The sequence below is a fragment of the Stenella coeruleoalba genome (genome assembly GCF_951394435.1).
Source record: "Stenella coeruleoalba genome assembly, chromosome: 3".
Lineage (NCBI taxonomy): Eukaryota > Metazoa > Chordata > Mammalia > Artiodactyla > Delphinidae > Stenella > Stenella coeruleoalba.
In genome coordinates, this window is record NC_137148.1 from 101,354,211 (window position 1) to 101,367,726 (window position 13,516).

The 13,516-nt window shown below is 36.7% G+C and overlaps 1 protein-coding gene across 2 annotated transcripts in view; it reads right to left on the bottom strand.

The window, feature by feature from the left end:
* The window catches only part of CEP120 (centrosomal protein 120), a 79,160-nt gene that overhangs the window by 49,184 nt on the left and 16,460 nt on the right, over positions 1-13,516 (bottom strand). For both annotated transcript variants that reach the window (XM_079917146.1, XM_079917147.1), the window contains 3 exons: positions 10,286-10,434; positions 2,488-2,685; positions 578-805 (listed from right to left, as the gene is read on the bottom strand). In XM_079917146.1, coding sequence (XP_079773272.1) covers positions 578-805; positions 2,488-2,685; positions 10,286-10,434 — 575 coding nt within the window. The remainder of the gene's footprint in view (positions 1-577; positions 806-2,487; positions 2,686-10,285; positions 10,435-13,516) is intronic.

The following is a 13,516-nucleotide window of genomic DNA, read 5'->3' on the forward strand; positions in this document are numbered from 1 at the left end:
TCCAAAAATACATGCATATATGTCTTTTTAAACTCTCACTTCAGTTCAGCCTACATAAAAATCAGTTCTTTAAAAGAACCATGACACTAAAGTTGATTCTGGGGCTATATATAATCAAAAAACATATATGTTCAAATAAATGTCTCTATTGCCTAGAGACAGTATGAGGACTATAAAATACTGAGCCAAAAACCTTATCTTAGCTAAGGCTGAGTCAACCAAAAAGGATCCATTAACGCAGATTACCAGAAACTGGGTCTAAAAATATTCTCTTCTACCGTAGTCCCTCTTCTGCCACAGTCACTGACTACGAGCTGGGGGTGTGGGGAATGGTTTTCACTACATGAAAAGACTGGACTGAAGGGCTCTGGACAGTGTCACCTATGAAATGCGGCAGAAGCCACAGCACTTTTCACAAGGGTCTTTTTGGAGAGGAGGTTATCATATAATGGAGGCCACTACCTAAGAATAATAAATACTTTCTTATGCGGGGTAATGCTTCTGAAGCTCAACTTTTGTGACTAATCATGAACTACATCGAAGAAGCTGGAGGAGGGGAAGGAGGGTCACTACTTGCCTGGGCATCTAAGCCTTCTCTCTGCAGAGCCACAGACACTCCCACAGTGGGGGCTAGATCCACAGGAACAGGTGCAAGCTTTTGTTTGGCTCGGTTTGGAGGGTCCAGAATAAAAGCACCTTCAACTGTGACTGGGCGATGGTTGATTTCTGTACTACCCTTTTTCAGTAGTCCGGTTAAGGGTATTTCTGTACTTCCCAGTGACTGGTCTCCACAGCAGAGGTGGATCTAATATGACAGGGAAAATCAAAATCAGGCTTTATATTTTCTCCTTTATTCTAAACACACAAACTTAACAAAAAGTTATAAAATGATCCATAGAAGGAAAACAGAATGCAGATTATCTTATTGACCTGCAGTGACTAAGGTACTCACACATGATTGTTAAAACTGTTGCTAAAGCACAAAATTTACCCAGAACTCAATAGTAAAGTTATTAATTCTTTTCATTTTTCCTTTCAGTACTGTACCCTCCTATGTTATCACGTTCTCTTTTCTGTCTCTTTGGTGAGCTATGGTTACTTTAATATTTTACTATGCTATCTTACATATGCAAATTATATCATGAATATATGAATTTAAACGGAAAACAAATACATCAAGCATCTTTTCTATTTCCATTATAACACTAAACACAGTTCTTAAAAAATAAGTGAGTGGGTCCAGCCCTATTTGGAAAATAAAGAACCTCAAATAATTCTGTTTTATTCACCCATAAAACACCATGAATGTTTCTTTCTCTCTTTTTTTGCTTTTCAAACTTTATATATAAAACAGAGTGCTTAACAGTGAAAGGTAAAAGAGAATACCTCTGGGGTGGTGGAATGTACTGTTAATCACTGCTAGCTAATCAAAACTTAAACATTACCACCTTTTGCAACGACCAAAAAAAAAAAGAAAGGCTGCTCCAGATATGTGTCACATAACTATTCTTTTCCCTTACTACATTGAAGCCACAGCAAACCTAGTATTCATATGAACAATGGATACTAGGTATTCACTGAGGCCCGCTTACCACAAAACAAAACAAAACAAAACTTTTAATTCTACTATCAGCAATGACCTATAACAGTCCTAATGTTATTAGGTGTGATATTTTTAATGGGCTGGAGAGAAAGGATTTTTATGACTTAAATGTCCATGAGAATCAAACTAATAAATAGTTTTGGTAAGGAATTTTATAAGATAAAATTCAAAGTGCTTTTTTCCTGCATTTCATTTTATATCATCTTCAACTTTCTAAATAAATACCTTGGATTTAGCAGAACCACCTCTAAAATTTAGTTCCACTAAAATTTCTTAATGCCTCTTTTCACTATCCACTCAAAACGCAAAGTCTAATGAATGATCACTTTACTATAAAAAAAAATGACTACCCCACCCTACTTCACCACCCATTTCAGTCTGATTAAAATTAATCATAACAAACAGAAAAGTAATTTTGGACTAGATAAGGTTCACTTTTAAATAAAGTCCAATTTAAAACTGGTTTACAAAACTACCAAGTTCAAGAACAGGTTTTAGAAAGTTGTTTTATCTCTTTGATTTTAATAGCAATAAGGTGTATAAATTCTGAAATCTAGAGTGTGATCTGTGTGGTGACAGCTAATCTCCACTAACAATAATAAAACCTGCCTGGTGCCCGCAGCTTTAAGCTCCAGGTACAACTTTTTATTATAAATGACCGATAACTGATCTACCTCTTTCCACAGTAACAAAGTAAGGCGGTATATCTCCTAAAATTCTGAAGTAACTGTCATGCTGTGACTGTACAAGTCAGGATAATTCCTTAAAAATTAAAAGATGTGGCAGAAAGATGATATCCACTTCAGAAATAAGACAGAGTTTGGGTACCTCTTTAATGCTTAAAAAAAATCATCTCATAGGAAACAATTCTCTGCCATACCTACCTGTAGTTTAGACTGAAGAGCCAGGTAAACACGAAGAATTTCTATACTGCTACGTATTCGAACAGATGCTCTCTCTGGCTCAAAGTCTGGGTTGATCAAATCATTGAAGGGTTCATTTGTAACATCATTCCCCAGTAAAGAATAGTAAAAGAAAAACTCAGGCCGTCTTTCTGGAAGTTTCATGGTACATGGAATTAACTAAATATTTAAGAAAAAAAAGGATTATTATATTATAAACCACTAAACATCCTTAAAGATGTCTGACAACCTCCAAAAATATTTGCTAAAATGATTTTTTATTTCAAGCCTTAAATTAATAACTCAAAATTTCTAAATCTCTGCCAAATTACTACCAAATCACTAGTTTAATTTTTAAAGGTTTATCTTACACAAGCACAGAGACTAAAATATTTTTATACATTAATGTTGTTTTAAAGCTTATGTTTCATTCAACTAGTCGATGAAAACTCCATAAAAGTTCTTTTAGAAGAAAGTGGTCAAATATTTTACACTGAGCTTTCCTTATTTCCACATATCCTTACTCCACCATCCTCTCTGTAAATGAGAGAAGGTTTTTTAAAAATCTTAATCCAAGCTATTTACTATAACTTCTTTTGATGGGAAAAAAAAAAGCTTTGTAGCTACTCTTACAAAACTTGGAGACCTATAAATTAAGTTACAAAAGGCTGTCTTCCGCCCACTGTAAGGAGCTGCTGCAGGGGGAAAATGGAGCCCTTCACAAATGAAATGTTTACTGGGGGTGGAACAAGATGGCGGAGGAGGACATGAGCTCACCTCTTCTCAAGAATAACACCCAAAATCACAACTAACTGCTGAACAACCATCGACAAAAAAAAAGGTGGAACCTACCAAAAAAGATATCCTACATCCAAAGACAAACAAGAAGCCACAAGGAGATGGTAGGAGGGGCACAATCACAATAAAATCAAATCCCATACCTGCTGGGTGGGCAACCCACAAACTGCAAAATAATTATATCTCAGAGGTTCTCCCACTGGAATGAAAGTTTTGAGCCCCATATCACAATCCCCAGCCTGGGGGTCTGGAATCGGGAGGCAGAGCCTGCAAGGCATCTGGCATTGAAGGCCAGAGGGATTTGATCGCAGGAAATCCACAGGACCAGGGGAAACAGAAACTCCTCTCTTGGAGAGTGCACGCAAGGTCTTGTGTGCACCAGGAACCAGGGGAAAGAGCAGTGACCTCATAAGAACCTGGGCCAGACCTAATTGCTGGTATTGGAGGGTCTCCTGTAGAGGCAGGGGTTGGCTGTAGCTCACTACTGAGATAAAGACACTGGTGGTTGTATTTCTGGGGAGTACCCATTGGCATGAGCCCTCCTAGAAGCCACCATTTTCTCACCAAGACCTGGCCCCATCCAACAGCCTCTAGGCTCCAGTACTGGGATGCTTCAGGCCAAGCAACCAACACAGCCCCACCCATCAGCAGACAGGCTGCTTAAAGACTTCCTGAGCCCACAACTTCCCAATAAACACACCCCCTGACATGGCCCTGCCCACCAGAGGGACAAGACCCAAGTCCACCCACCGGTGGGTAGGAACAAGTCCTTCCCATCAGGAAGTCCGCACAAGCCACTAAGACCAGCCTCATCCACCAGGGGGCAGAGAGCAGAAGTCGTAAGAATTACAGCCCTGCAGTCTGCAGAATGGAAACCACAATCACAGAAAGACAGACAAAATGACAAGACAGAGGAATATGTCCCAGACAAAGGAACAAGATAAAACCCCAAAAGAACAAGTAAGTGAAGTGGAGACAGGCAATCTACACGAAAAAGAATTCAGAGTAATGATAGGAAAGATGATCCAAGGTCTTGGAAAAAGAATGGAGCCACAGATTGAGAAGATACAAAAAATGTTTAACAAAGAGCTAGAAGATCTGAAGAACAAACTAACAGAGATGAACAATAAAATAACTGAAAAGAAAAATACACTAGTAGAAATCAATAGCAGAATAAACAAGGAAGAAGAACAGATAAGTGACCTGGAAGAAAGAATGGTGAAAATCACAACCACAGAGCAGAATAAAGAAAAAAGAATGAAAAGAAGCAAGGACACTCTCAGAGGCCTCTAGGACAACATTAAGAGCACCAACATTCGCAATGCGGTAAGTCCCTTACATACGAACTTTCAAGTTGCGAAATTTCAAAGATGCAAACATGCATCTGGTTCCAGCAAGGAACCAGAACCTGTGCCATCAATGTCAGGCATGAGTGAAACTGCGGCTTACCCTCCATCTATTGCTGATAATCCTTCAGATTTACCATCTCCCACCTCCTCTCCCTCCTCTAGTCAGTAACTCTTCTTGCCTGTTCACTTGATGCCAGCCCCTGTATGCCAGCTGTTGTACTGTACTACCATACATTTCAAGGTACTATACTGTAAGATTAAAAATGTTTTCTTCTTATGTATTATTTGTGTGAAAAGTATTATAAACCTATTACAGTACAGTACTATACAGCTGATTGTGTTAGTTGGTTACCTAGGCTAACTTCATTGGACTTACGAACAAATAGTACTTACAAATGCACTCTCAGAACAGAACTCATTCGTATGTAGGTATAGGGGTCCCAGAAAAAGAGAGAAAGGACCTGAGAAAATATCTGAAGAGATAACTGAAAACTTCCCTAACATGGGAAAAGAAATAGTCACCCAAGTCCAGGATGTGCAGAGTCCCAGGCAAGACAAACCCAAGGAGGAACATGCAGAGAACATGTTAATCAAACTGACAATAATTAAAGACAAAGAGATAATATTAAAAGGAACAAGGGAAAAGCAACAAATAACATACAAGGGAATCCCCATAAGGTTATCAGCTGATTTTTCAGCAGAAACTCTGCAGGCCAGAAGGGAGTGGCACAATATATTTCAAGTGATGAAAGGGCAAAACCTACAACCAATAATACTCTACCCAGCAAGGCTCTTGTTCAGATTTGATAGAGAAATCAAAAGCTTTACAGACATGCAGAAGCTAAGAGAATTCAGCACCACCAAACCAGCTTTACAACAAATCCTAAAGGAACTTCTCTAGGTAGAAAAGAAAAGGACACAACTACAAAAAAGAAAATTACAAATGGGAAGGCTCACCAGTAAAGGCAAACATAAAGTAAAGGTAGTAAATCATCCACACACAAATATGCTCAGAGGGGAACAGTAGGGAGTTTCCTTAAAAAACTAAAAATAGAGCAACCATACGATCCAGCAATCCCACTCCTGGGCATATATCCAGAGAAAACCATGGTTTGAAAGGATACATGCACCCCAATGTTCACTGCAGTGCTGTTTACAATAGCCAAGGCACAGAAACAACCTAAATGTCCATTGACAGATGAATGGATAAAGAAGATGTGGTACACATATACAATGGAATACTACTCAGCCATTAAAAAAAATGAAACAATGCCATTTGCAGCAACATGGATGGACCTAAAGATTATTGTACTAAGTGAAGTAAGTCAGACAGAGAAATACAAATATCATATACCACTTATATGTGGGAAAAAAATGATACAAATGAACTTATTTACAAAACAGAAACAGATCTGCAGACATGGAAAATAAACTTATGGTTGGCAAAGGGGAAAGGTGGGGGGGAAGGGATAAATTGGGAGTTTGGGATTGACATATACGCAGCACTATATTTAAAACAGATAACCAACAAGGACCTGCTGTATAGCACAGGGGACTCTGCTCAGTATTCTGTAGTAACTTAAGTAGAATATATATATATGTATGTATGTATAACTGAATCATTTTGCTGTACACCTAACACAACATTGTAAAGCAACTACAGTCTAATACAAAATTAAAAAAAAAAAAGAAAGGATATCTTCCATACTAGGAGTGTTACTTCTCAAAGCTGGTAGTTTCCTGGCTATGTGACATGAAGACATGGGATGCTTGTCCCATAAAATGCAAAATACCTTTTAACAGACCTTTAATGTTTGCTAGCACATTGTTAAAAGTAACAGACTATAAGTAACTGACATGTTCTGCAACAGGAGATGGCTTAAAAATATTATAGTTATCAAACAATATGGCTCCTAAATAATGATATAGTGACATGAAAGTTACCTAAAATATTTTTAGGTCAAAAAAACTTACAGGACAGTTTGTAAGTCTGTAAGTTTGTGAAAATAAAAGTACTAACCACTTAGATTAAAACAACCCAGTACTGAGCACATAGTAAATAGTCAATAAAGTTATTTATTTTATATTAAACATTTTATATACAAAGCAAGTTATTACTTTAATCCTATACTTTAAAATGTATTTGTTTGATTAGATTTTAATCATGTGGATTTTAATCATGTAGATTTATGTTTATTGAGAGCCAGCGCCTATACACTTTTAGTTGTTGAGAGTGCATATTCTGGAGTAAGCCCCGACCCTCAACTTTGGTTCCACCAATGGCTTGCTATGAGACTTTAGACAAGTACTTAATCACTCTGTACCTCCATTTCTCTTAGGGTTCTTGGAAGGATTAAAAGAGATAATACATGTTCACGTCTACAAGTCGGCCTAGCACACAGTCAGCTATTATGTGAATGGGAAAATATCTGAGGAAAAGAATATACTGCTCTTATGGGTGATTATTTCTGAGCAGTTTAATTAAAAGAGACTTTCATTTTCTTTTACTTTCTTCCATAGTCAGAAAGCAATAAAAATTTTAAGAAATGAAGATAGCCCTTTTATATTTCATAGCACATTTAATTCTAAGTAATTCCCACTAAGAGAAGAGATGCTTTTAAAAATCCTTTATCATCCTTGGATTTAGAAACAGGTTTTTTGCCCTAATTTCAATATTTAAAAAGGAAGCAAGATTATCACAATCCAGTATTCTTACTCTAATTTCATTCCTGCGTTCTACTACTTTATAGTATCAATGTTATAAGTCACTTGTTTGCATCTGAAAGGTATGTTTGTTTATTGCTAGATGCTTTCTCACACTACCTTTGACTAGCTTGAGAAGAAAAAAACTAAACTATTTTTTAAAATCCTTGGCTTGTCCATAAAGAGTGAAAAAAGCAAACAAGTAATACTAAGCAGTATCAAGGGATGAATAAATTATTGGGCTTAATTTTTTGTGTTTTAAAAAATTATTGTAAAATACACATAACAGAAAATTTATCATTTTAACCATTAAAAACTGTACAGTTCAGGAACATTAAGTACATTCACAATGTTGTGCAACCATCACCGCTACCTAGTTCCAGAACTTTTCCATCACCCCAAACAGAAACACCAGAACCACTGAGCAGCCACTCCTATTCCACTCCCCCATAACTTCTCCCTCCCCTGGTGACCACAAATCTGCGTTTTGTCTTTATGGGTCTGCCCATCTGGATATTTTATATAAATGGACTCATACAGTATGTGACCTTTTGTGTCTGGCTTATTTCACGCAACATGTTTACAACATTCATCCTTGTTGTAGCATGTATCAGTACTTCATTTCTTTTATAGTTAAATAATACTCCAGAGTGTGTGTGTGTGTGTGTGTGTGTGTGTGTGTGTGTATTTATTTATTTTGTTAATCTATTCATCCATAAATGGACATCTGGGTTATTTCTGTGATATTCTGGGATACTGTAAATAGTGCTGCTATGAACATTTATGTACAAGTTTTTATTTGAATACCTTGTTTTCAATTCTTTTGATATATACCCAGTAGTGAAATTGCTGGGTTCTATGGTAATTCTGTTTAATCTTTTGAGGAACCTACTTGGCTTAATTTTTATCAGAGATAGCAAATAGCTTGCCAGACATCAATCTGTTTTTTTATTTTTAACTAAACTGAGTGACTTGTCCTTTGTATTACCAAGAACTGTATTAGTTTTAGTCGTGGATTCAGTAGGTCAATTACCCACAAGCTTTCACTATATAAATATAGGTTCACACATACAAACTACATGTTAAGCACATTAGTTTTATCTCATTCCTCATGCACACCCACAAGGCTGGTACTACTGCCACCATACAACTGAGAAAATTCAAGTCTGAGAAAGGTTAAGTAAATTGCCTAAGTTAAAGAAGCCAGTAAGTAGTGAGAATTAGATTCCAACTCAAATTGATCTTACTCCAAAATCCCTTCAGAGACAAGAGAGCAAAATATGGGAACAAGAGAATGTGGAGAGTGACCATATGGCCAGAAATTCCTAGAATATTTACTAGCTAAAAAACTTTCTCAAAACTTGGTTTCCTCATCTCAAAAATGAAAATAATAATCCCCTAAAGTTGTGCTAGGATTAAATACAACATTAGCAAAGTAGTGAATACATACCTATTTCACAAAACATAACACAAGTAAAATTATGCCTTCCTAGGGAGTTGAAAAAATATTTTAAAAAATAAAGTAGCAATTTAAAATACTTTGCAGGTATTTAATAATAACACAGTAAAAACACAGTAGACTCACTATCTAATGTGTGTTCTGATGTGGTTAATGAACAAACAGTGGACATCTAGCTTCCCCCCCAACCAGGGTGGCATATTAAGCCGGGGCAATCCACAAGCAGAGCTTTTTGAAGAGAGGAAAAAAAGGAAATTGATGGAGAGAGACAAAATCACATATATATAGTGTCAATGAGAAAATGACAGTACCAAATTGGGAGAGAAAAAGCTCAAAGAATACGTATATATAAAAAGTACTTTTTGTAGTGGGCATGAATTCAGTGCAACAGAGCTAAACACATTTCCTGAGAAAAATCTTTACCTGATAGATCTTATTAAGATTTAGTGTGGTCACTAACTCATATTTCACTTATGAATGCGGATTATCTGGGAAATGTATACCACTAAGAAAGTGAATAGTCTGATAAAAAATTTAAAGTCATAAGCCATATTCTCTATTTTTTAAAGTATTAATTTATTTCAGGTGCTATAGATCAACATAATGTCAAAAAATCTGGACTCGATCCTGAAAAGGACAATGAAATAACAGCTACTTTTGTGTTGTACCAATGCTGGGAGGAAGCAATCGGCAACAGGCCCTGAGCATCCCTGCACATTCTTGCTGAGTGTAACAAGAATGCAAGGCCCTGACCACTCTTACCCAGGCCATCTCCCAGCGTTGTTTATGCAGCTCATAACTTTCATAAAGCAACGTGTCTTCCCAGACAAAGACCTAGACTACTTACAGTAAAAGTCGTACATTCCCTAAGTTCTGTGTTCCTCAGCTGTGACACGCTCCCAATGAGTGTGGAGCAACCACCTGAGCCCCTCTATGTCACCTCCATGGGACTTGGGATAGGGGGAACTGCAAGAAATATGCTGATATTCATGTTGCTTGCTGTGCTAAGAGTAGTACACTCCTTTCTCTCTGACCCAAGAATCTTCTGTCTTCTGGCAGTATGTAGGCTAATTTGTTAGTGTGTAAATAAGGTAAAATCTAATCCCAGACCTGACAGCTATTAAGGTCTGACTGAGACAATGTTCCCAACATTGTATATTTCTCCAAAAAGTAAAGTATTTAACACTTAGAAAAAAATCATTTCATAACAGTCTTTACAATGTCACACAATACAATGTGAAACAATGCTTATTTATGGTCTTTCTTCTAAATTCTAAGAGATTTAATTTATTCTCTTACTACCAAGATCATCCCAATTTATTCTTTTCCTAAAACAAAAATGCTTTCTGATATGAAAGAAAACATTTTTCTAAATTATTTTTGTAAGTCTACTTGCAAGTCTTTTTAATACCTAAAAGACAGATTTTAAAAATAAAATGTTTTCAAGTTCTTCATGAATCACTCATCTCACCTGCTCCAACTGGGTGGCGAATGCTATGGTCACGGACATCATGAAGAAGTCAGTACAATACTCTGCTGGTCCAATCTGATGATAGCCTCCCTCCTCATTCAGCACCGCCACAATGTCCTTTGCGTCAAGTCCAGACAGGCCGGCAGGTACTTTATGGAAAAAAACACAATTAAACTACATTGTAGTTTGCCATAAACCATTATAAGATTTTGAAAGCTGGTTATACTTTTTAATTTACTTGGCAGTTTTCACAGATACAGTTAACATCTCAGTAAGGTTTCCTTTGATTTCAATTTAATAAACCATGTAGAAAAGGTATCACAGGTTGCCCCAAGGAAGTAAATCTAAACTGCGAACTGAAAAATAAGTAAAACTTGGCTAAAAAGAGCAAGGTGACTAGATAGAGAATGAGGGAGTGGAAAATGGTGTTCTAGGCAGAAGAAACAATATATACAAAGACACTGAAGCAAGAGAAAGCATGTGGTTAGAGAACTGAAATAGATATGGCATGCTGGATCATAGAGTGAGAGAAAGTGGGGAGAGGCCATATCATAAAGAGCTTCCTTGAACACCATGCTGAAACATTTGGATAGTTTTCTAAGAATAAGAGAAAACAATAAAACAATTTTGAGGAGAGAAGAGCTATAATCAAATAGGTTTCGTTATGAAGAGACTGGAGAGGGACAAGGATTTTTCAAAACTGATTAATGAAAAAAACAAAACTACACAAAACTAAAATAATAGACAATATTCAGTGTCAGGGAGATTGCCAGCAGGTTGGCACTCTCCACGTTGGTAGGTACAGACTAGTACAACCTTTTGGAGGGTAATATATCAGGGCTTATCAAAATTTTATATATGCATACCCTGTAAACCAGCAATCCTCGACTCCTTCAGGAGTTAAGCCAAAAGAAATGTGCTTACAGTAGCACTAGCTAAAAATAGTTTAATGGTTAAGAGTATAGACACTACATTCACATAGACCAAAGTTCCAACCCTAGTTCTGTCATTCAGTAGTTGTATGGGAAAATTATATGATCTCCTTTAGTCTCCATTTTTCCTTCTGCAAAGATTTTACAGTGTTGTTGAGAAGATCAAATTAGATAACAAAAGCACTTAGCACAGTACCTGACAATTAAGTACTTTAATAAAGGTAGCCATTAAATAGTAAGGTCAGCAGAGCTTAAGAGGTCAAAATACTATGACAGGTCTCGCATTATCAGAAAGGGAGAACACTAGGATAAATCTTGTGGTGTAGGATTAAAAGGATTGAACGTGTCAATGTGAATGTATGTTGTTCAGTATATATATGGGCAAATCGATATATAAAGTATATATGTATATATACGTGTGTCTGTGTAAATGTATCCATGTGTCTGCGTGTGTATGTATACATACATGGGAACAACACCCCAACAGCACACCTAGCAGCTGGATCTTGACTTGTAAACATCATTCTCTTCTAAAAAGAAGCAGGGCTCCTTAAAGTAATGGCTGAATCCAGGGCTGAGATAGGAAAATTATTTGATGAACCTGGACCATCTTCTTATACCAGGAAAAAAAAAAAAAGCTCAAAGAGACTTCCCTGGTGGTCCAGTGGTAAAGAATCCGCCTTCCAATGCAGAGGATGCAGGTTGGATCTCTGATCAGGGAACTAAGATACGACATGCTGCGGGGCAACTAAACCTGCACACCACAGCTACTGAGTCCACGCACTCTAGAGCTCGTGCACCACAACTAGAGAGCCCATGTGCCGCAACTACTGAGCCGGCGCACTCTAGAGCCCGCACCACGACTGGAGAGAAGCCCACGAGCCACAACAAAAAATCCTGCATGCCACAACGAAGATCCCATGTGCTGCAACTAAGACACAACACAGCCAAATAAATAAATAAACAGTTTTTAAAAAAAGCTCAAAGGATTATTGAGATCATAAAAAGGAAACAGAAGCAGTTTGAAGGGGTTCTCAATGCCCAAATCTGGGACAAATAATGATGGCTAAAGATTATAACCCGCTAAATAAAGAGAAAACTGTCAAGTCCATACTTAGGCAATACAAATAAGTGAACAAATTGAAGGTATAATGAAGAATAAATATTTTTCTAATTTTCTAAATCTTCCCCACAAAATATTTATTAAGTACAAAAGAAAACAAGAGTTTATAGTTGAGAACACAGACACACACCACCATAATCAAGTAATCAAGTGAACATAATCAGTAATGAGACTACATCAAAATAGTGCGCCACCTGATAAGATGCAATGAGAACAGAGCATCTTAATAGGCCTGCCAAAGATGCATAACCAAAATCTAGTACCAGACAAGCCCAAACAGTACAGGGGACACAGCCTCACCAAGACTGAAACCTAATCACAAGACTATAGAATGCTTCCCCTCCCCCTTACCGCTATATTACTAAAAGTCTATTTTCCTTTACCCAGTATATCATGTCCATCTTTCAATAAAAAATTACAAGGCACACTAAAAGGCAAAAAAAAAAAAATCCATAATCTACACTTCAATCTTAGGAAAACAGAAAAAGAGGAGCAAATTAAATCCAAAGTAAGCAGAAGAAGAGAAACAATAAAAACTAGAGCAAAAATCAATGAAATTGAAAACAGGAAATCAATGGAGAAAAAATTTAACAAAATCAAAACCTGGTTCTTTGAAAAGATCAATAAAATCAATAAGCATCTAGCCAGCCTAAGAAAATAAAGAAGACACAAATTACTATTAACAGAAATGAAAAAGGGGACATCACTACAGATTCCCATGGAAATTAAAAGTTTAATAAAGGAATGCTATGAACAACTCTATGCCCACAAGTTTGATAACCTAGATGAAATGGACAATTCCTTTCAAAAACACAATCTGCTAAAACACACACAAGAAGAAACAATCTGAATAGGCCTATATCACTTAATGAAATTGCATCAATAACTTTAGAGAACAGAAAACACCAGATCCAGATGGATTCACTGGTGAATTCTACCTAACATTCAAGGAAAAAATTATACCAAGGCTCTACAATTTTTTTTTCCACAAGACAGAAGCAGAGGGAATACTTCCTAATTCATTATATGAGACTAGCATTATCCTAATATGAAATCCAAGCAAAGACATTACAAGAGAAGAAAACAACAGACCAATATCTCATAAACATAGATGTAAAAATCCTCAACAAAGTATTAGCCAATAAAATCAACACAATGTGTAAAAAGAACTATACA